This window comes from Trachemys scripta, chromosome 1, assembly GCF_013100865.1.
Source record: "Trachemys scripta elegans isolate TJP31775 chromosome 1, CAS_Tse_1.0, whole genome shotgun sequence".
Classification (NCBI taxonomy): domain Eukaryota; kingdom Metazoa; phylum Chordata; order Testudines; family Emydidae; genus Trachemys; species Trachemys scripta.
In genome coordinates, this window is record NC_048298.1 from 303,091,330 (window position 1) to 303,115,767 (window position 24,438).

At 42.4% G+C, this 24,438-nt stretch overlaps 1 protein-coding gene across 4 annotated transcripts in view; it reads right to left on the reverse strand.

The window, feature by feature from the left end:
* CDK8 (cyclin dependent kinase 8) overlaps positions 1-22,874 on the reverse strand; it is a 166,087-nt gene extending 143,213 nt beyond the window's left edge. The window contains exon 1 of one of the 4 annotated variants that reach the window (XM_034758718.1): positions 22,393-22,874. In XM_034758718.1, coding sequence (XP_034614609.1) covers positions 22,393-22,520 — 128 coding nt within the window. In that variant the 5' untranslated portion in view covers positions 22,521-22,874. The remainder of the gene's footprint in view (positions 1-22,392) is intronic. The other 3 variants (XM_034758716.1, XM_034758721.1, XM_034758720.1) reach the window with 3 other exon arrangements.
* Between the last annotated feature and the right edge of the window lie 1,564 nt (positions 22,875-24,438).

Consider the following 24,438-nt stretch of genomic DNA (forward strand, 5'->3'; position numbering starts at 1 on the left):
CTGGGCAGCAGGACTACAAAGAATGGAACCATGAAATGCTGCTGTAGGCTTCAAGGCAGCACACCAGATGGTGAGTCACTTTGCCACACAGTACCAACATAGTACATATAAATAAGACACCTAACTGAGACAAACTGTTTTCTTCTACATTTAGGAGAAGTGCCTATACACTACTCTCTGAGGACAATCATACCAGATGCTGGACATCCTGGCCCCATCCACTCAAGCATTTATGCACATGCTTAAGTTCTTCTGAAGCTATAGCATGGGAGCACATGCAACACATGAGATGTAAGGAAAGATTGCTATCATACAAGAGTATTTTAAAAATCAATTTCTAGATGTGTGGTGAAACACTCGAAAGAGGGTAAGCCAATTCTTAAGCTGACAAGTACATCTCTACCCAGATATAACGCGGCCCAATATAACACGAATTCGGATATAACGCGGTAGAGCAATGGTCCTGGGAGGGGGGGGTGCAGGGCTGCGCACTGCGGTGGATCAAAGCAAGTTTGATATAACGCGGCTTCACCTAGAACCCGGTAAGATTTTTTGGCTCCTGAGGACAGAGTTATAATCGAAGTAGAGGTGTAATAGTATCCTGTCATTAGGATCACTGATCAGTCAGAGGTAAAAAAACGTCATTAGTTGCATAGGTTATCACTCATGATGCTAGGAGTGTTGAGCTGAAGTTCTGGAATATGCCAAAACATTCCACATCATCTCCTTGTAGCTGAATTAAGCTTCTTATCAAGAGACCAGGTGGGTGAGATAATACCTTTTATTGGACCAACTTCTGTTGGTGAGAGAGAAGCTTTTGAGCTTACATGGAGCTCTTCAAGTCTAAGCTCGAAAGTTTCTCTCTCTCTCTCTCTCTCTCTCTCTCTAACCAACAGAAGTTGGTCCAGTAAAAGACACTACCTCACCAACTTTGTGTTTCTAACATTCTGGGACTACGACGACACTTCTTATCAAAGCATTTTGATATTTCACCTGCACTCTTAGTTACTATTTTTTTTAAAACATAGCATAAAGATTCAGATTCAAAAATACTTTGATTTTTGAAACAGCCAACTTAGAGTTGTTTTCACTAGAAGCGTAGCAACAATTGAAAATACACCTCTACCCCGATATAACGCGACCCGATAGAACACAAATTCGGACATAACGTGGTAAAGCAGTGCTCCAGGGGGGCGGGGCTGCACACTCCGGCGGATCAAAGCAAGTTCGAAATAACGCAGTTTCATCTATAACGCGGTAAGATTTTTTGGCTCCCGAGGGCAGCGTTATATCAGGGTAGAGGTGTATTTTCCCAATAGGGTATTAAGTTATTTGAGTACTTTGCAGATTACTAGGTAAAACAAGCTCTAGGTTGCTTTATTAAATCACACAACAGTTTTAGCACTATTTTCATTCAAAAGTAATACATAACTATCTTACATAACCATATGTCTTTCATAAGGAGAAAATATTGCTGCATTTAATTAGTGGTTTCAGTTTTCCTTCCTCAAGGAGCTTATAAGTTGCAAAAATGTTACATGTTTATAGCAGTCACTCCAGAAACTTGGAGGAGAATATAAATAAAGTTGCATAAGGATTGCACGAAGCTCAAAAACTCTGAAAGAAAGCCAAGTTAGTAAAAAGATTTAGAAACATTTATCGGGTTATTTGTATTTAAATGCACTCCCCACTAGTAATTTCCAAACCCATTTTATTTATCCTGTGTTTTACTCATATTGGAGAAAACCGCAAGTTTATGCTTTAAAAAAAGGGCTCTCATTAGTGAATTTTAAAAATCAGAAGTTTTAAAATGTTACTCTGCCAACATGCTACTGTTCAGTTTAGTGCTCTTCTAAAGGAGAAGTTTGGCTCAGTTATTTGACAAAGTGGTGTCCCTTTTTCTTTTCTTTTTTAAATCATGAGACTTGCAAGTGTAGCTGCAGTCTTAATTCCATATACACTTGATATACAGAGGAACTTCCACTTGATACCAATGGGAACTGAATGTACAGAGTAATTTTCCTTTCCTCCTTACTTTATATAACCCACAGGAATAGGTAGTATTGTAATGATGGATTGCTATGCTTGATCCTGCTGGTTTTTGTGATACTTTAGTTTTAAAAGTTTACCTGAATCTGCTTCAGTAAAGTTAACATAAGAGTGAAGAATACAATCTGTAAAGATCACTTGTGCATTTATTTCAGTATTAAAACAATTTTTTTACTCTGCCCCTAAACATGCAGATTGTGTCACAGATTATTTATTTGGACAGTGCCTAACGTTCACTGGAGAAGTTAGGGAAGGGGTAAACTGGAGGTCTTACCAGCCAAGTATGGGACAGTTTGAATTCTTAGGACCCAGGAAGGTGTGGAAGACTGGAGTTATGGGATAAGCACATTTGCTGGATGTTTCTGCTAACATGATTAGACTTGAAGCAGTCAATATGACATTTCAAATATAATTAGACTTCAGAATTAACAATTGGAGATTTAAAAAAAAAAAAAAGACTGGGATAATATCCTCAAAGTTATTGCTTCAAGTTATATGCAGACTCAGAAAGCTAATACTGCATAATTTTAAGTGTGGTTCACTTTTAGTAATGTTTATTACAATAACGCTCAATCAAGAATGGACTCCCGTTGTGCCAGACACTATACTAACAAAGCATTAGGCATTCCTGTGCTAAAGGGCTTGCAATTTAAAGAGACTAACATAAGCAACCAGTCAAGTACTGTACAATTTCTCCATACTTACCACCCTCATAACTACCCCCTCCTCCATTCTCCTCTGCCCTTCTGTCAATCTACTTCATAGCCCTGATTTACCCCCAACTGTCCTCCCATTTTGCACCCAACTCAGCCTCACTCTGGCTGTAGAAGATTTTTAAAAAGCCTGCCAAAACTGTGCTCCCAACCACTTCCATCCCCAGCAGGTCAGGGTCAGGGAACCTCACTGCTGCTCCCAAGGGCAGGGGACCCACATGGTCTCTCTCTTTCCCCAAAAGGGATGTAAAAGTTATATTTGCGAGTAAGCGTGCATGAAGTGCACTCAAATATAACAGCAACATATATACAACCCTCACCACCACTCTCGGAACACTAAGCCCTTTGAAGTTTGTCTAAGATTTAGCGAAAAGAGTATCTTAAGATGTTGTTAGATGAATGAACACCTGATAATGTGAAGAAATTTTGAGAGCAATGAGTTAGAAAACCAAACACTAGATGCACTAATTAAAAATATAAAAAGTCAACTATTTTCACGTTAGAACTCCTGCATGGTTAGTATTACCAGAAACCCAAGGAAGGAAATAATTTCTCACTCCTCTTAGCTCAGGTGAGAAAGAAAGGAAGATTATATGGGGCGCAGGGATGGAAGGGATACAGTGAACTTTTGCCAGTAATTAGATATCCTTCAGAATGGGGGATGGGATGGGGGGAGTTGGAGGAGTTAGAGCTGCATAGTGAAAAATAAAAGAGGCAAGTTTTCTCTAACATTCCAGCTATTTAAAAAATAATCACTTTGTCTGAAGTGACAATTCTACTCTTCTCTGTATAGACTGGGGTAGGCAACCTATGGCAGGTGTGCCAAAGGCGGCACGCGAGCTAATTTTCAGTGGCACTCACACTGTCCGGGTCCTGGCCACCAGTGCGGGAGGCTCTGCATTTTAATTTAATTTTAAATGAAGCTTCTTAAACATTTTAGAAACCCTATTTACTTTACCTACAACAATAGTTTAGTTATATATTATAGACTTATAGAAAGAGACCTTCTAAAAACGTTAAAATGTGTTCCTGGCACGCGAAACCTTAAATTGGAGTGAATAAATGAAGACTCGGCACATCACTTGCTGACCCCGGTATAGATCTTACATTCAGCTTGTGAGAGTGTTAGCCCTGCTTCACCAGAGGACATACATAAAAGGGGATATCACCTTCTTACCCTGAATTCAGTATTATTACTATTGGGGTGGGGGAAGATTTCCAATGCATCTTTTCTCCAATTAGTCACTTCCACACACATTGTAGTTCTAGATTACTTTATGGAATATTCCTGGAGATAACGCTCTGGTGAGAAAGTAGGGGAATGATTGTTTGAGGCTACATGTCTCCCCACTGCACCGCACCCACCACCTTTAAAAAAAAAAAAAAAAAAGTGGTGAACTGGAAGAACAGTTTCTCACCCTGGCCTTATCCATCTCACTCTGCCAGATACTGAATTTGGCAATGACCAAGGGATGTGGCCAAGCCAAGTCTTAATAACCACCTAGGGTACTTGCAGGAAAAGCGATTCATCCCAAATGTCTTGAAATGGGAAAATAAACAAACAAACAAATAAATAATCTGTCTGGCTTTTGGCATATGTGCTAGCACAGCAAATGTTCTATAAGCTCAGAATTAAGCTACCTTCCTTACTAGATATCACAAACAGGTTCTGTAAGCCAAATTCTATCCTCATACTTTTTGCCACCCCAGCGTGTTACAATTTTGCCCTTGGTAATACCTCTGCAATCTCTTTGTATCCAATGAGTCTGCAGAAGTATAACTAGTTCTAACTGGTCATTGGTAAACAACCGTGATACATAAGAAGGAACAGAATCTGGCTCAGTCTCATATTGCACAGATGACACAGCTAACTGCAGTTAAAAAAAAAAAGTAGAAGTCTTACTTTATTCACTAATGTAAGCAGATATGGCCAGATAACCAATAGACAGTTCTCTGCGTAAAGATTATGCTATTTTTCAGAGTACAACCACACTTTAAGACAACTCCCAAACCGTCAAAACGTCCGACTTTTATATCACTAACATATTCTGTACCTTCTTATGTATCACAGTTGTTTGTAAAGTTGGAATTACAGCTAATTACACCTGTGCAAAGACATCAGACACAATGAGGTTGCAAAGGTATCACTGAGGGCAGTTTACTTCGCTCATACTTCTGGTACAGTCAGCACAATTTTTTCAAAAGCATATACGGTTTCAAACGTGTAAGAATGCTGTCAGACTGAGCCTTAGCTTAGACGCAAGTGGCTCTTTCTAGGGCTGCAAAACCCTGAAAGAGAAAAAAGGTAGCTACACCCCAGAGGGCAAAAGGTGGTGCCAAGTGATATCACTGATTATCAGACATTTTTGGACTCTGGACTTCCTTAATTCTATAAGTTATACAAATCAACTTAACTAAGGGGCTAGTCTACACTGGCAGAGCTTTAACATGGCTTGTGTGGTCGCGGCACAGCGCTGGGTTAGAGATCTCCCAGCACTTTTTTTTTTTTTTTTTTTTTTAAATCACCTCCACAAGGGGTGTAGCTAACAGCGCTGGTGCACTGTCTACACTGGCACTTTACAGCGCTGAAACTTGCTGCACTCAGGGGGGTGTTTTTTCACACCCCTGAGCGAGAAAGTTGCAGCGCTGTAAATTGCTAGTGTAGACAAGCCCTAAGTTAACTCATTCTTTTCACTACTTTATTCTAATATCACTGTTTTGCACATGAGGTGTGAAGGGTAGACAGGGTGGAATGTTTTTGGAAGAGAGATTACATTTGTTTGGGTGACCTTAACTATGCATTTCCACATTCTTCAATGGGTGCATGTGGTTTTTTCAAACCTTAGCTTTGAATACTTAGTCTTTCACTTGTTGTTTGATAGAATTACTATGTTCTCTTAAGGATTTTACCCTTTCAATAACTAATATTAGCAGCCTTAACTGTGGCTTAACATTTTTTCCTTGGGTACCAGAGTTGAGAAGCTATGTAGTTTTGCTATACTAGCACTTGGTGACCAGGCTGCTTAAGACGCAATTTGATGGAGATTGCTGACTCAGAATAAGCCTGTGCGCTAAATATTACATATCACCTCTGAAGATTCCTAGTATGCCTGTGTGATGAGTGTCTATCCCACACAGGGCTGGAAGGGGTTAAGGTGGCCAGGTAGACCTATTAACTCTACAGACTGCAACTGGAGAAAAAGCCAGGGAGCAAGGAATGATTGCAAGCAGGCTCAGTGGGGAAGGAAGAGACGGGGCCTATAAAGCCAGGAAGCTGGCAACAGACTGGGGCAGCAGTCACTCCCTGGGAAGAGGGAGGAGGGTTTGGAGCTGGTACTCCGGGGCGGGAGGAGTACCAGAAGAGTAGGAAGCAGTCCAGGGAAGGAGCAGTGAGGGCTGGAAGAGCAAAGCCCAGAATTGCTGGGCTGAGGGTCCCTGGACTGGAACCCAGAGTAGAGGGTGGGCCTGCATTCCCTGACCAGCCATTGAAAGAGTGGCACCTGAGGCAGTGAATGGGATGGCTGAAGGAAAGCTTTTGATAAATCCCAGAAAGGGGGAACGCTGTGTGACCTGGTCTGAGTCATGAAAAGGACACTGCAGTTCTTGGAATGAGGGGGGACCAGACCAGAGACACAGACAGAGTGGTGGCATGCAAAATCTAATCCCCAGACCAGACAAAAGGAAATGCCAAACTATCAGTGAGTGGAGCACCCCATGACAGCCTGCTAGCTGAGAGTGTGTGTGTGTGTGTGTGTAAAGCTATATCTACAGGGGGATAAAAAAAAAAAAAAAAACCATGTCTGGCCAAGGTCAGCTGACCAGACTTGTGGGGTTTGGGCTCCAGAGCTCAAAAAATGTTGTGTATGGGTTCAGCTGGGACCTTGCGAGGGTGGAGGCTCCAAAGCTCAGGCTGGAAAGATCCTCACAGCAATTTTTAGCCATGCAAGCCTGAGTCAGCTGACTTAGGCCAGCCACAGCTCTTTTACCCCTGTGTGGACATACCCTAAGAATGGAAACCTAACAATTAGTCACTTGCTTGGAAGTGCAAAGTACTTAACATTAAGACAGCAATTTGGCAAAGTTCAGATTTCAACATCTTAAAAGACATAAGGGAAAATTTCGATAAAAAAAGAAAACTAAATGCCTTTGCCAAAACACAAACTAAATGGACAGAACATAGTCAAGAATATTCAATGTTGTGGATCAATGGACCATTTAATATATTTGCATAAATAGATGTTACTGTATTTCTTCCTGTAGTTTATATTTAATGACTGTCCCATAATGGCCTCACCATTCAAACTCTTCAACATTTCTCAAGGGGAACAAATTCATAGCTGAAGTGTTTTATCTAGAGCCATTATAAAACTGCAAATTAAATTGGCAAAGAGGGTAGCATTTGGTCATTTTATTAGTGGCTGTGTATATAAAGACAAGTCAGTGCATGCAAAATTAGATATCTATAAAATATAAGAACAAAACAGGACTAGCTGTGGCTTTAATTTTATTAGTTTCCAAATAAATCTGCTAAAACTACCATAAGAAGTTCACTTTTAAAACAGAGTTAGATTGGCAGTGTTGTGCAATATAGCACATTATATTTGCAACATGTAAACTCTGCTGAAAAGTAACTTCCTCCCTTAGCCACTGTATACCAAGTTCTTACTAATGTGCTCTAGAATGACAAGATTTATTTCTATCTTTCAATTAATTTTGGCAAATGGCCACCAATTTATGAGATTATTCAGAAGACGCATGTGGGTAGGAGCCTTCAGCCTAATAGTTCTTTTGAGCAACAAATTTCTGATCACAGAGCTGCAATTTCAAGCCTCTAGAATAATTTTACTCTGCAAATCTCTCACCTTGAGCTCTCTATACAGCAGCAAATTATGTAGTCCATAAATTGTTAAAAACAACATTTTCACTTTTATTCTGAGCTTTAGAACTCATCTATTCTCTTTACCGATGCTAGACTGGATATCTTTTACCTAAAGATCAGTTGCTTTTTCGTAGGAATATCACTAAATACGCATTTCACAGAACAGTTATTGCACTGCAGGAAGATAGACAAAATGCCAGGAATGTGTTTTAACTAGGCCACAACTCTAACATGTGGGAAATAGCCAGCAATAACTTGTCCATTGCAGGTGGCCTTTCCTTTATAATCTGTTCCAACTGGTAGAGGGCTGTCTCAGCCCCCACGACCAACCCCCAAGTCTCCATTCCACCTGGTACCAACACTATTGCTGGGACCCCACTACCCTCCCCTCATATTAGGTAAAGATGGTGGGGAAGAGGGAGTTGTCTCCCCACTGTACCAGACATTAGGCATTCCAATGCCACGCTCCACCTTCTTCAGAACATGCCTTTCCCCAATGCTTTCTCCACTTCCGATTTATCTGGGAACTGAACACCCCATTGAACAATTACCTTCACTGGGCACCTGCCGTCAGGTGACACCAACAATTTGCTTGGCTGCCTCTCCTCACTCTCCCAGATGAATTCTTCCTTCCCTATTAAGGGTTAGAAGTCATATCCACTCCCCTGTCATAGAAGTGTACCACCTCTTCCCTGAATTACTCAGGTACAGGGTATGCAATTTCATGATCAACAAGCAATGTTTCCTGCTCACATAATTTAGCCACCAGCTGCTTTACCTCTCTCTTGGCCTTGTCCATGCACAAAGATCAAGCAGCTTCCCCGCCAAACCAAAAAACCAGGTTACAGTTACCCCCGCAAAGAAGGACCTGATTCTACCTCTAATCTTTGACCTACTCCTTTACTCCACCCTTTTACTAAATCTGCAAAATAGTTTGCCCCCCTGGGTACAATGATCCATTCATGTGAGCACTGCCTGGCCAAATATAAAAGGGCATCCACTAATCCCCCCAAGCATGCCCCTCCATCCATGCCAATTTAGAGCTGCCTCACCACTAAGGCCTAGCTGTGAACAACCCAGGGTAAGTGGCTGGCTGACTGAGCCAAATACACAATACTATGCCCGTACATCCAGATGCCAATGCCTGTATCCCATCCTCTTGAACCTGAATGGAGGCACAAACAGGAAAAGTTTAGCACACTTATACCACTGAATCATCATCCCAAACAGTGGTCTCCATACCCTTGTATGCATTCAGATGCCACTACTGATAGAATCCAGTTAGTTCCTGTCAAGGCTGATTCCCCACTCTGGCACTACGAGTGACGAAGGTGGGGGCCCACAAGGACTCTAAAAATGAATACTTGCCACTCCAGACTTGTATTAAACTCCCAAGATTACAGCTTCTTTCTGACCTTGGATTGGTAGACGCTGCCACTACCCAAATGCAGAAACCCTTTGAGAGCCCAGGAAGGCGCACTTGGGAATTCCTTCCTGTGGGGTACCCTCAAACCCTTTCACCCTCCCTCCAGGGAAGAGCTGAGAAAAAAAAAAAAAAAATCAGCTGTTGCCACCAGCTAATTAAATAACATGTGCACAAACTTCTTAAGACACAAACAAACAATTCTGTTTTTAAAAAGGTAAATTTTATTAATAAAAAAAGAAAATACATCTGGGAACTTAGGCTTTTGCTAGATTTAAAAAAAACTACAAGGATTAAGCATCAAGAATAGCTTTCTTGAGGTCCAACTTAAAGGTTACAAGCAAAACAAAAGCACTTGGGGTTAGCACAGAGGAGGCCACAAGCCATAAAGAAATAAAAAGAGATAAACCTAATCGCATCTTCCTAGACATTTCCTGATCTACTTACATAAATGGGGTTTAAATGAGTAGTTTCTAGGTATGATACTGAGGATTTTTCATACCTGGCCCCAAGCTTCTCACAGCAGAGCTCTACCCTGTCCCCTCTCTCCGGTAGAACAACCACAGACAGACAAAATGTTTCAATTTTTAAAAGTTCAAGCCTTCCAATTGGCTCTTTTGAACAGGTGCCCACTCACTTCCTTTTACCTATGCATAGCAGTGAGACTTTTTAACCTTTTACAGATAGATCAATTAGAGAACAGCTACTAAGAGGGATTTTATAGCTACTGGTTGGCTGAGCATCCATAAAAGAGAGTTATCTCCCCTCCCTTCATTTATCACAGCTCCTTTTCCAAGCTCTGCTGTGGATGTAGCCATTCCAGTCCTGAATAAATGAGATCCCAATTCACTATAGGAACCTCAATACATGTTCTTCAACATCACCATGAACTGAAGTTTCTTTTTCAGAAGTAACTCTCTTCCCCATGAAGAAAGAGTGGCCTCACATCAGCAGACCTCTGCGCTAAGCAAATAGATAAATTGACTGGGCAAATCCCACTCTCCCCACACTCTTGTAATACTAGGACTCACTTTGCCATACCTTAATAGTGATTTTTGTTTTTTGACACTTAGTCTAAGTGAGACTAATCTCCATCCTCTACCCATCTCCCACCCCTCCACAGCAGATCCCTAACCTCAAAATCCCGATCGAAATCCTACTTCGCTAACCTCTTAAACAGCCCTGACTGAGACCACACTTCCCAAAGCCCTAACTAAAACCTGCTATTAGGGTTCCGGTAGCCCAGTATAACCTCCTGCAAAGCACACTGCTCAATAAATGACCCAAAATAGCATATAATGCCTGCCCACAGCATACCCATGACACCATAGATTGTGGTCTCCAATACAGAACTAGGTCAAATTCTGAGAGAGTTCACACCTGCCCTCCAGTTGGAGGAGAGTAAATTCCTCAACACCCCACAAAATACCTAGATGTTTATGGTGCTAACAGCTTTGCACCAAGTAGAAAGAATACTCCTGGGGGAATTCTGCACAATGCAAAATTTTGCAGAAATGAATGTTGTCTGTGCAGAATTTCCTTTCCCCCACAGAAATGGGCTTCAGTGCTGCTAGCAACCACTAGGGGCCACTGGACTCAGCAAACCCCAGCTTGCCCACAGAAGACACTGCTGGGGGGAGGGAGAGGGAGCTAGAGGGTTCCTGGCAACTGCAGTTCCCAGCATGCCCTGAGGGAAGGAGTGGGTAGCACGCACAAGAAACTGTGTGAGTCTGGGACCGAGTATCAGGCTCTTTCTCCCTCTAGATCCCTGGGCGGTGGAGGGGGGACAGGTGACTGAGCAAGGGGGGAGGGGAGGCTCTGCAGCTGGGCTCTGAGGAGGAGGGTGGTTCAGGTGTACTAGCTCAGGGGACCCTGCAGGTGCACTGTGGGGGAGAGGGTTGTGGGTGTCTGCCTCCCCCCCGAGCCAATACACCCAAAGGGGACAGAGAAACAGGAACTGGGTTGTCATAGGGGTTTCTTTAACTCTCTACTCCTGGGGAAATTTGTGTGTGTTTCTGTATTGTTACAGACATACTTGCTGACAGGTATTTTGAAATAAATTACCAAAATAAATTTAAACTGGCGTGATTTATGTAGTGTTATTTTGACAAATAAAACTAGCGGAATTTAATTTTTTGGTACAGAATGCTCCCAGAAGTAAGAGAAAAAAATTAAACAGTCAAGAACCAAGGTTACAGAAGCCTAGCTGTGTCTGAATGGACTCCTTGCTAGCTCCCAACGCCAAGTCTCAAATTCTGCCCACCTTATACTGAGTGTTTAAAAAAAAAAAAAAAATTAGATCTGGCCATGCCCAAGGAAGTAGCTGACAGCAAAGTGCAAAACACGCATCCCAAGGACACCACCAGGTATGTCAAATTAAAGACATTTCATGCAAAGTAGCCTTCTCAGATACCCCAGCTGTCCTAGCCAACTGCCACAATCCTGCCAGTATATTAGCGGAGAGTAGATACACCCATCTCTGTATCTAACTCAGTCTTCCAGATAAGACAGCATAGTAAGGCATGAGCTCCATTTTTCCATTTTCTTTTGCTAGCACTCCTAACCTACCATCTAATACACCTGTATCTTCTGAGTCAACCCTTGCTGAAAATAGAAATGTATCCAGGTTGTGAGTTGCCAACTTGACCTGCATGTCACTATCCACTCTGACACGGTGTTGAACCTTAAAAGGCTGAGCATGATCATAGGCAAAGCTCATGGATGCTCATCAAAATAATCTGACCTTCAAAACAAAAGTCAGCAGATTAAAGTCATCATCATCATCATCATCATCAGATGAAGGCTTATAAAGTATCTGACAGCTATTGAGAATATCAAAGTAAATTTTTTTTTAACTATTTAAGACCATTTTGTCCAACTAACATTAGCATTTACTTCTTTTGAAAAACAAAAACGAGGAAACTACTGCTAAAAAAATATTGCCCGCAGTGGTTCATTTTCCTACTGTGCACATGGCTCACATACAACACTTAAGCACCAGTTTTTTGCACTTTTCTTTGTCAGACATTGCTAGAGTGCAAGATTACAGGACTTAACGGGGTCTGGAAGTTTCTTTGCCTGGGGTTTGTACAAGTGAGGTCCCATCTTCTAGGCACAGAACTTAAGTTATACTTTGTATTGCTAATGTAATATCACCCGAATGCTGGCACATTAGCCTAATTCATATTTAACTTAGATTGTTTTCAAACCAGTTATTGACTCTCCAATATTTGCATTAGACAAGATACTTGATACTCATGATCCTGCTTTTCAGTGCTCATCAAAATCTAATTTAGTGCTCTGATTCTGGAGCCAAGAATTTGGAAGCTAACTTTGTTTTCCAAAGAACCATAAATACGTACTGCTCTTTTGATTATACAGAATAGAAGGATTAGGGATGGCAAGCCCTGAGCCTGCTAGAGAGTTATAGCTAGTCTCCTACCTCATTTTTTGATACACCTGGTCTTTCCAGAAGATCTTCTCTACCTCAACAATTATCTATCTTTGCATTTTATATTGCCACTTATTGCAGTGGTTGAGCAACTTCCACATAAAAACCAACAACAACAATCAAGTTCCCAACAGATTTCCTGGAGTCTGTCACTTTACCCTTACAAGGGAGAAGAATCTGTTTGGGGTAGGGCTGGATTTTAATTTTTTAGCTGATGGGGTGGGGGGGGGGGGTGAAGGTTGGTAGGGATTTATTGGGTAGAAGGGAGTGTCAGTGTTGAATGTCATTCTTATTGTAGAAAGGCTTTTTCAAAGAGATTTTGCAGCATTTCCTGAAGATCGTCAGACACTGGATTCACCTGAACTCCTCTGGAAGTTTCTTCCAAAGCCACAGTTCCGTCACCTGAGAAAGTTTTATCCTCAGCTCTCAGGAGTTTTGTCCTGGGCTTTAAAATTTGCATCATCCTAGAGGAGCACAGCTGTTGCAGAGGTTCATAAATCAAAACTCCATCTTTGATGTAGCTGGGGTTTGATCTATTAATTGCTCTGACAACTAGAACCAAAGCCTTAAACTAGTAACAAAAGCTGACTGGGAGCCAGTGGAGGAACTTGAGCATAGGCCTCATATGCTCTCAGCGGCATAAACCATGGAGAAGGTGGGCATTTGCATCCTGTATCAGCTGAAGCCTGTGCTTCGTCCTTACATTCAGCTTCAGATACACTAAATTTACATAGGTGATGAACACACGGATCACTGAGGCTCGCTCCTCACTGAGAGGAAGGAACAAGGTTTCCTAGCAACCTGGTGATGGAAAAAAGGCATTTTTTAAATAGATAGATATGCTACCTGGTCACTTACACTTAGTAAGGAGTGTCAAACAGGACCTTGAGGCTTCATACCACTTTGACAATTGGGAGCTGTATGCCTTCAGTAGAAGTTGGAGACATTTCCTCTTTCCAATCAGCATCACTTCAGTCTTGCCCAAATTCGGCTTGATTTCTTATAAGCATTCTGACATTTTAATAGTGGCTGTGGTTGCATCAGTCGAGAATCATCAGCATACTGTTGGCAGCACTGTTTATGGAGTCTCACTATCTTTCGCAGTGGTTTCATCTAGCTATTGAAGAGAAATAGGGATAGTAAGATCCCTAAGGATCCCACCGATGAGAGCCTTCAGAGAGGAGCTGCTACCCATCATTACTTTGAGTTCTTCTGGAAAGAGCCAATTGCATCCACTGTAGTACTGGGCCATCTACTCCTGCTAAATCATATAGGTGGGTTAGCAGCATCTTGTGGTCTACTGTGACAAAAGCTGCAGAGAAGTTTAAGCAGTACAAGAATGGAGATCCTGCAAGTGTCCACAGTCATAAGGAGTTCTTTCTCTTGCCAATAGAGCTGTCTCTGTGCTGTGTCCTGCCCCAAATGTGAGGTATCCAAGATGTCAGTAGATGTCACAACACATGCTGGAGTTTGGTGGTCGCTACCTTCTCTGCTAATAAGCTGTAGAAGCACTAAACGGCTTAACCACGGTTACAGTTGTGCACTTTGGCCTTGACAAATAAATCACATCATTGTGCCCCAAAAAGTTGTTTTATACACAATCAGGATCGTGATTTAAAAAAAATCATATGAAACAAAAGCCAATGTTCAAGAACTGCATCAGTTACAATATTCCTACCATCCAATCAACAAAACCCTAAATTATTAAATGAAAGTTTAGAGAGCAACCTTTAGTAGATTTTGAATACACCAAACCCCTGTTAATGAAACTTGACCTAGAATACCAGGCAACAACAAGGGGATTGTTGACTTCTTCCTAGCAAACTTTGTCCATTATTTCCCACAGGAGAATCTGGTCGCTGTGGTCAATGCATCTGTAACTTCCAGACTGAATTACTCAACTTAATGCATCTGGAACATAAAGTAGAAATGGGTACTTGAGGCTCTTGTTCAACACATCATCCCCATACTCCTCTCTCTATGCTGGCTTCCATTACCAGATGAAGTCCTTGATCATGAACTTCAAACCAGGAACAAGCTGCATCAAAAGTCTCTTCATCTATACACGAGGCACTCATAAGTGAATGACAGGATTATGTTTGTGTCCCCCCGTCCCTTAAGGGCTGAAGGTCGTCTGAGGAGGTCAAAGGAAACAGCCCCAGAGAGGGGGGTATGACTGCAGCAGCAGAGTTTGGGATGTTCCACAAGGACTCAACAACAACAGGGACTGAAAAAGCTGTGTTTCTTTGATACCCAGTTTTATTAAACTCTAGTTTTAAAAAAAACTCCCTAGTCCAGAAGTAATATTCAAATGTACAGCTGTACTCCTCTGGGACAACAAACCAAAAAAGCCAAAATGAACCACACGAGGAACCAAGATACAAATTCTTGGTAAGGAAGCAAGGCTGTAGGCAAGTTTCTAGAGAAGATCAGATTGATCCAGAGTGAGTGCCTTTGGACCCTCTGTCAAGGCTGGATCCCCACTTTGAACTTTAGGGTACAAATGTAGGGGCCTGCATGAAAACTTCTAAGCTTAACTACCAGCTTAGCTCTGGTTCCGCTGCCACCATTTCAATTTTTCCCTCCCTGGGAAGCCTTGAAAAACCTTCACCAATTCCCTGGTGAATACAGATCCAAACCCCTTGGATCTTAAAACAAGGAAAAATCAATCAGGTTCTTAAAAAGAAGGCTTTTAATTAAAGAAAACAAGTAAAAATCATCTCTGTAAAATCAGTATGGAAATTAACCTTACAGGGTAATCAAAGTTAAAGAGCTCAGAGGACTCCCCTCTAGCCTCAGGTTCAAAGTACAGCAAACAAAGATAAACACTCTAGTAAAAGGTACATTTACAAGTTGAGAAAACAAAGGAAAACTAACACGCCTTGCCTGGCTATTTACTTACAAGTTTGAAATAGGAGAGACTTGTTTAGAAAGATGTGGAGAACCTGCATTGATGTCTGGTCCCTCTCAGTCCCGAGAACGAACACACTCCCAAACAAAGAACACAAACAAAAGCCTTTCCTTCCCCCCCCCCCCCCCCCCCCCAAGATTTGAAAGTATCTTGTCCCCTTATTGGTCCTTTAGGTCAGATGCCAGCCAGGTTACCTGAGCTTCTTAACCCTTTACAGGGAAAAGGATTTTGGAGTCTCTGGCCAGGAGGGATTTTATAGTACTGTACACAGGACAGCTGTTACCCTTCCCTTTATAGTTATGACACCCTCCTTGAGAAAAACTCTGTAAACAGAATAAGTGGGGTGAGAGGATGTGAGGAAGAAGAAAGAAGTATATCATGAGCACAGCCTCTTACAGGAGAGCAGACAGCTCCATGAAATATACTAGGATCCTCATTATGCAAAGCTAGTTTAACTGGGAAGTGTTTAGCTATTATGGTAACAGAAATTACAGAAAAACCCATGACAAATATTCTAATTTTAATTAGAAGAGATGCACATTTTACATATATAGCAGGCAAAACAAGTGGAATTTGTAAATTCTATACTCTGGTTCACAGGAGTTATAAATGCTGCAGGTTTGCCTGCTGACTTTATAACTTCCATGCGTTGCTTGCAATCTGTAATTTGCAGTCTCAACTGCTCTAGTTCAGCAATTACAGATGCTGTACGTGAAGCATTTAACTGAAAATTCAACCTCTTTTCTACCAGGTTGTGTAAGAATACTTGTTCATTGTCATCAACAATTATACTTCAAAATAAATCTTCACCTTCCCGGTACAGCTGAAAGATGAAGCTAAACAAATTCAGACGGGAAATAAGGAGTAAATTTGTGTCAGTAAGGGCAAGTAACCTTCTCTACACCATTCATTCATTTTTATTATGTCCCCTCATTCATCACTTTTCTAAGGTAAACAATCTCAATCTTTTCACTCTTTTATACAAGAGTTTTTTCCGTGCTTTCCAACATTCCTGCTCTTCTCTGCACTCCCTCTAATTCCCCAATATCCTTTTTGAGATGGGATGGCTATTACTGCACACAGTATTACAATGAGGCCAAATCACTGATTTATACAAACAATAAGAAATACTTCATATTATTCACCATCTCATTCCTTATGCAATTCCTACAGACCTTCATGAAGAAGTTTTATATTGGATTTGATTGGGTGACAGGAAACAATTGGTAATATTTTCAAAGTTTGATATACCCAGATGAGATACTCTCTTTTTAACTTTAGTTAAGTTAACACTCCTAAGATAAATGACATCTAATACACGCTGGAAGTTACAGCTGCTGAAACTATTACAAAACAACAACAAAAATTTTGCTATGCTGCCTCCATTGGGGGGGGAGGGGGGAGGAGTAGCACTGCAAGTCCTAAATTAGAACAATGATTAAGAAAATGTTAGGTTGCTTAACTCCACTCACAATATATCTCTTTCCCCAAAAAGAGAGGACTAAAGAAAGCACTTAATAAAAACACCAGATTTTGCTTTATTTCAAGACTGCCTTCAATGGATTTCATTGCTGTTACACTTAAATAGGTAATTACTACATGTAGCCTAATGGCTATATTTCATAGTTCTTACTCTAATCATAAACAAATTTTCTCTTTGTAAATTGATTATTTAGAAACATTTTCATTAAGTGCTACATAAACATAATTGTGCCTTGCCACACAGAATAGGCTTTCAGAAATTTTCAGGGTCCTGAGAGAGACATACATATACTATAGGAGCCTAAAAAAATTGAGGAAAAGGAGGGGAAAAACAGAGTTTAATTCAAGCAGGCAGAATTCCAGCAGCAGAATGAGGGCTAACCAGTTTATTGCTCTAAATGCAGAATGTATGATTTTCTGCCTTGTGGACATATGAATTCATTTGGGGCAAGTAGCTCATGACCCTCAGAGTCTGAGTACGGGCTCTTGAGACCAGAGTGGCTGAACTGCAGGAGCTAAGGAGGATGAAAGCCTTAAGGAAGAACATCAAGCTGGCGCAGAGGAAAGCAATTCCATAGCTGGAACCTTCTTTCCAGATGATGTCAGGGTATCCTCCCACGCTGAAAATATCTTTCTGAGGGAGGGAACCCCAGTTATTAGGAAGAGACAGGCAGTAGTAATGGGGGATTTGATTATTAGAAATATAGATGTTGGGTTTGTGATGACCAGGAGAACTGCATGGTGAATTGCCTACCAGGTGCAAAGATGGTGGACCTTTTGAAACATCTAGAAAGATATGCAGTGCTGGGGAGGATTGGTGGTCATGATAAACATAGGTAACAGTGACATGGGGAAAGGCAGAAGAGAGGGTCCAGAGACCAAATTCAAGCTGTTAGGAAAGGGCTTAAAGTCCAGGACCTCCATGGTAGCATTCTCTGAAATACTTCCAGTTACACACACACAGCCACATACCCTGCAGTTCTGCCTCTCTCAATGTGTGGATGAGATGACTGTGTTTGGAGGAGGGATTTAGGTTTATTAGGAACTGGGGACATTTTTGGAAAAGAAGGAGCCTGCATAGCTTTCTATGTACTTCATACCAGATTATACCTAATTTATGAAGTTTAAAATTTTGGTGTCTTGAAGTTTGATCCCCAATTTAGCAATCCAATGCCCCCCATCCCAATATTTGTAATTTAAATAGTTACAAATGAACATGTTATTTTGTTATTTCTGCTAAGACATTAGCAGAGAAACAATTAATATTTACATTTGAATTGCTATCATTGGATTTCAGAGTTAACAAAAACATAACTGTTTGTAGCTTCGAAAATTCAGGAAAACAACCCTGTTTTGGTTTATATTCAGAAGATTCCTTGCAGCCATAAAAGCTGCAAACTTATTTTTTAATATGAAAATTTCAGTTCTGAATACAAATTTTGCAGCAGACAATGGATTCCACGGCATATCTGGAATTCTGGCTGTACCACCATAGATTGTTATTTGGATGATCTCAAACTAAGCAGGTTCAGGTTGTGTCAGTACTTATGTAAGAAACCTCCATGGAACTAGATGCTGGTGATTCAGTAAATGATAATCTCCTGACTGACTCAGTCCTGAACAAAAGCCCTCACACATTATACCAGAGGGCACAGCACAGCCAGAGTAGCTGTCTCTGGGATGTGGCATAAAACCTAACTTGACCTCATAAAGTTCACTAGAGAGCCCATGACACTTTTCAGAGTGTAGAGAAGTTCAGCATTTGGTTAGGACACCAAGGTTATTACATTCTGCTTACCTAAAAATATTTCCTTGATCCAGATCCTAGATCCGACTAGATTTTTATTTTATAATTCCTTTCCTATGGCTGTGATATATTGCTGTTTAAACTGTATTTTTCACCTCAGAAGTGACTGTGAAAGCGGTCAGTAAGAATGATTGGTGAAGCAACTGTCATAGCATTTTAGAAGAAAGGTGCCCTAAATATAACAGATCATTTTTGCTACTACTAGATTGATGTCAAAAACTCAAGCCAGAGCCTTCAAATGTATAGTATTATATGTTGGCTTATTAAAATTAGTTCTGTTTAATGTGTTCGTGCTGTTTTTATAACGTACTTACTCATGAAAATACTGGGCATCCATATGCAGAGAACTTAGACATCTTTAAAAATATATATATAAGTTCCCAAATATTTAGTTTTCTTAGTTTCAGAAAATGCCCAGAATTAAAAATACTGAGATTCTTACAATTGCACATTTATCCCTGTAAAACAATGTTCCTTTTATTAAATTAATACAACAAAAGTCATATTTCATATTTAAATTAATCCCTGCCTCTCCCAAATCCCAGCAAAGAAGAACACTGATTACACATTGGTTTGAATATTTATAATTCTACCATGTGATAAGCAACTAAAGCAAATCAATGAGCCACTTCAAAGGCTTTTTTTTCTTTTGAGGGAGAAGGGAGGAAAGAAAGGAAAAAAGGCAGCAATAGAACAAGCTAGAAAAGTGTATAAAGCAATACGTCAAATACCTTTATAATTTTTCTTCTGAGGACTGGGAATTTCAAAGTGTATACAAGTATAAACAGTCATGAAGAAAATCCTGTTTTAAAGACCATGTTTGAATAAAATTAGCGAGACTTTTTTTTAAATGCACATTTATTCTGAGTCATATTTCAGGACAAATGTAATTAGACAAATGATATTACAGCCAGCAGTAACTCCAGACAGTAATCTCTTAAATGTCATCACACCGACTGATGATTCTGCTGAAAATACTACTTTTAAAACATGCATCACAAGTAGTATCAAATTTTAAATTTCCTATCACTGCAGAATTCCAATATGCTTAAAGACTACAAAAAAAATTCCAAAGTAAACACAGAAGCTAGTTACAATTATCCTTCAACACCTGAGGCTCTGTTCTTGAGGCTACAGACTGGCATTCCTTTTAAAAATATCCATGAAAAGAACACACCACCAACTTGAGAAATGTTTGCTAAACAATACATATCCAAAACAGTGGAACAGCACTTCATTAAAACTTTGTTAAATAATTTTCACCTATATTTCCACTACAGCTGTCAAGATTTTGCATTGTTTCTAGATTTGAATATTTTCAAATCATCTTCATAGTAAAATTTTCACCACATATTCCTAGGCTCTAAAGGTTAACTTTACTGAAGTCAACAGTTACTCATCTTAGTAACATTAAGCAAGTGCACATTTAGAGGACTAGGAACATAGAGTCTGATCCTCCGGACCCTTATTTCCAAAGTCCAGTAAGACTAATGCCACAAGAAAGGATTGTTTTTGTGAGTAATATGGAGTTGCAGGATCAGACTTTTAATTTAAAAAATAAATAACCAACTTATTAGGTGGTCCACACCAGAAAACAAAACAGATACTGTAATGATTATGCCAAGGTCATTTTAAGCATGCTTAAAATTCTCTTTAAAATTAGAGAGTGAGCAGTTTCCCTTACATAAAGGTCTCTATGTAATAATGACAGTAGGGTGACCAGATGGACTGTCCCTATAAAATCGGGACAGTCCCGATATTTGGGACTTTTTCCTTATATAGGTGCCAATTACCCTCCACCCCGTCCCGATTTTTCGCACTTGCTCTCTGGTCACCCTAAATGACATTAGCATTCAGATGAGGGTACAAGTACATAAAACCAAGCCTAATAAATTTTCACCCATAACTGGCAAGCAAGTTTTTTATCAGTTAGTTTATTGAATATAAAAACATTGCCACTTTAAATGGTTAAAATGCACCATCATAACATTCATGGGAAAATTACCAATGACAGACTAATACCAATGACAAAAATACCAATGACAGACTTATCCCAAGGGGGTGGAGGAAGAGAAAGAGAAAATCAGAGATGAGAATTAAGATAAAGGGAACAACCCAAACATTGCTAAAATTTAGGGGAACAGCGAGAATACTGAGCTCTGCATTTCCCATATCTCCTGCTCTCCACTTCCTACTGCTGTGCTATTGAAAAAGTGATGCTTTGCTATGGATTAATAAATCTAAATGAGTTTGCCATATGTATTCTTTCAACAATTTTTTACAGATCACTCCATTTTCCTGTACCTCCATCTCCCAAAAACTGTACTATGAATCAGCCATAAAAATAGATCTTCAAAAATGTTTTAAAACCCTCCAAAGACTAAGATTTCAATCATAGGAGCAACCAGCAAGAACACTCAAAATGGTGACTAGCAATAATAAATCAGAGACAAACCCACCATGAAAATTAAATCCAATCCCGCAATAGAGATGGTGGCAGACTAAGGCTTTTCTAATGTACAGCCATTTACCCTGAAGTAAAGACCTTAAAGTTATATGGATTTTTTTTCATCCAAAGAAAATTTTCCACTCAAAAGCTGCTAGTACTAATATGAGACACCAGCATTAAGGTTAGGAGAAAGTGTATTTTCATCTGTGACTGTTCCTAACAATGACAGATGGAGACAGAGTAAGGAACAAGGAGATGGTTAAGGCCAAAAGAAAGAGATACAGCCACAGAAGGAGGGGAAACAATATTAAGGGTGCAAGGCAGAGAAGAGGGGATAGGGCACACAAACAGAGGGCTATTGGGATATGAAAGTCATGGGGGAATATCAGTGTGGGGGGACAATAGGAGGGGGACAGTGAGGCAGCATGGGATGGAGGCAGTGGAGGAAAGGGTATAGAGGAGCAAGATGTGTTAGGACAGCGTATGGAAGGGCACAGCTCAGGGAGCTGGACTGGAGTCCAATGAACTGGAGACAGAAAGGCAACATGGGACTAGGACAGGACACAGACACATGGCAGGGGGAGAGGCAATGAAGCAGGGCACAGACATAGCCAGGGGAAGGTGATGGGGGGGGGGGGGGAGAAAATGAGGTAGCCAGTACAGAGACAGGGGACGAGGCAGGGTGCAGACACATGGGATGACAAGGGGGGCAATGAGGCAGGAAGGATGGGGGCAGACTCCAGACACAGGAGAGGTGGCAGGGAATAATACAGCAGCAGGAACGAGGCAGGGCACACACACTGGGAGGTGGCAGTGGGGGGATAATATGGCAGCAGGGACGGGACAGGGCACAGAATGTGGCGGGGGTCAATGAGGCAGCAGGGACGGGGCAGGACAGAGACGCGGGGGGGCTGTAATACGGCAGCGGGGACGGGGTAGGATGAAGACGCAGGGTGGCGAGGGGGGGTAACACGGCAGCAGGGACGGGGCAGGACGCAGACGATGTGGCGGGGGTCAATGAGGCAGCAGGGACGCAGACACAGGGTGGCGGGTGCGGGGAGGGGGGTAATACAGCCGCAAGGACGGGGCAGGACGCAGACACAGGGCGAAAGGCCGGGAGTTAAGGAGGCAGCAGGGCCGGGCCAGGAGGGGGGCGGCAGGCACGGCCCGGGGATGACAAGAACCAGGGGGCCGGGGCTGACCCACGGGGAGCCCCCGCCTCACTCACCCGTCTTTCCGCTTGGCTTTGTAGACGTGCCCGTAGGTGCCTCTCCCCACCTTGCAGCCCTCGTACTCGAACAGGTCCTCAACCCGCTCCCGCTCCCCGGTCAGCTTCACCTTGAAGTCATAGTCCATCTTCAGCGCCCACCGCCGGGACCCGCCGCCTCCGGCCGCCTCACAGCCCGCCGCGCCGCCGGACACCGCAGGGACCAGGGAGGAGGAGGCCCCGCACCAGCGATACGGACCATCCAGGGGGAAGCCGGCGGGCGTGAGGGCAACTCCCTCCCCTCTCTCGCCCCGTCTCCTGCCGCTCCCTCCCCGCCTCAGCCAGGCAACGGCACAACAGCCGGTATTTCACCCGGAATACGGCAGCCCCGCTTCACCGCACTGTTGAAAAAGCGTCGCAAGCCGCTCTCACAGCGACGCCTCCCCAGCAGCCGCGATTAACGCACCACGTGGAATCTAGCCGGCTGAGAGCGCCCAGTCCAACTCCGGGGCCGGCATGCATTGCGCCACCGGGGGGCGGGGGCTGGAGGAGGGGGTTTGCATGCTGGGAGATATAGTACAGAATTTGTTAAAAGCCCCGCTTTGCATGCTGGGAGTTGTAGTCTGGGGGTGAGTTATACCAGGAGATGTAATTGGAGTGGGAAGGAGCTAGGGCAGATCAAGGTGTAGTACTGGGGGTTTATTTAAGAGAGTGGTCGCAGTGGAGCACTGCCTGCTAGGGCTGCAGTTTGGAAGGGCACAGGTAAGGACACATTTGGAGTATTGCATCCAGTTCCCCCCCCCCCACTACAGAAAGGATGTGGACAAATTGGAGAGTCCAGCGGAGCGCAATGAGAATGATTAGGGGCCTGGGGCACTTGACTTATAAGGAGAGGCTGAGGGAACTGGGCTTTTTCAGTCTAGAGACTGAGTGAGGGGTGATTTGATAGAAGCCTTCAATTACCTGAAAGGGGGTTCCAAAGAGGATGGAGCTAGGCTGTTCTCATTGGTGTAGATGACAAAGCAAGGAGCAATGGTTTCAAGTTGCTGTGGGGGAGGTCTAGGGTGGATATTAAGAAACACTATTTTACTAGGAGGGTGCTGGAGCACTGGAATGGGTTACCTAGGGAGGTGGTGGAATCTCCCTCCTTAAAGGTTTTTAAGGCCCAACTTGACAAAGCCCTGGCTGAGATGATTTAGATGGTGTTGGTCCTGCTTTGAGCAGAAGGTTGGACTAGATGACCTCCTGAGTTCTTGTCCAACCTTAATTGTCTATGATTATAAGTGGGGTGCTGTACACTGGTGACTGTAGTTTGGAGGGTGGGGTCAACATGGGGCCCTGCGGGCTGAGGGGGTGGGGACTGTAGTTTACGGGGGAAAGGGATCATGGCCAGGTGTGCATGCCAGAGGCTTCAGTTTGGAAGGCAGGTCACAGTGAGGTGCTGCACGCTTAAGGCTGTAGTCTAAGAGCCAAGCTCAAAGTGTCTCAGACATGTAGGCAGTGCGCTGAAGTCTTGAGAGTGTAATCAAGTCTTGGAGTGTAGGAGTCATAGTCAGCATAGTTTACTGGCCTGGCTGCCTGTTGTGGCTCACTGGGCTTGCTGCCTATGCAGTGGCATATGGGGCACAGAGCACTCCTCTGGCAGAGCCCAGGCCAGTGAGGAGTGGTCTGGGCAGTAATGTCCACCCCATTTTTACTCGGAGCTGTGATCTGCAAGGCAGTCTATGGGGGCCTCAGATATGGGGAAGAAGGTCTGCAGATTCAGGTTTGTGGATACTCTGGGATTATGTGGGTGGGGCCTTTCCTAGTTTGCCTCCCCTTAAGGTTTGGGGAAGGGTCAGCAAGGAATTGGAGGAGTGCTGCAGGCTAGGGACAATAGGACAGCCCATGAATTATGTTATGTGCAGGATTGGGCTCTAGGGACTTGTCTTCACTGCAAAATTAGATGGGGTTAGAGCACAACTTTGAGGAGTCATGTTAACTAGCATGATGTTGAATTTGATTTTGCAGTCAGCATAGACAGGGTGGGGGGCGGGCATCATATTTAACACTGTCAGCTTAGTTATG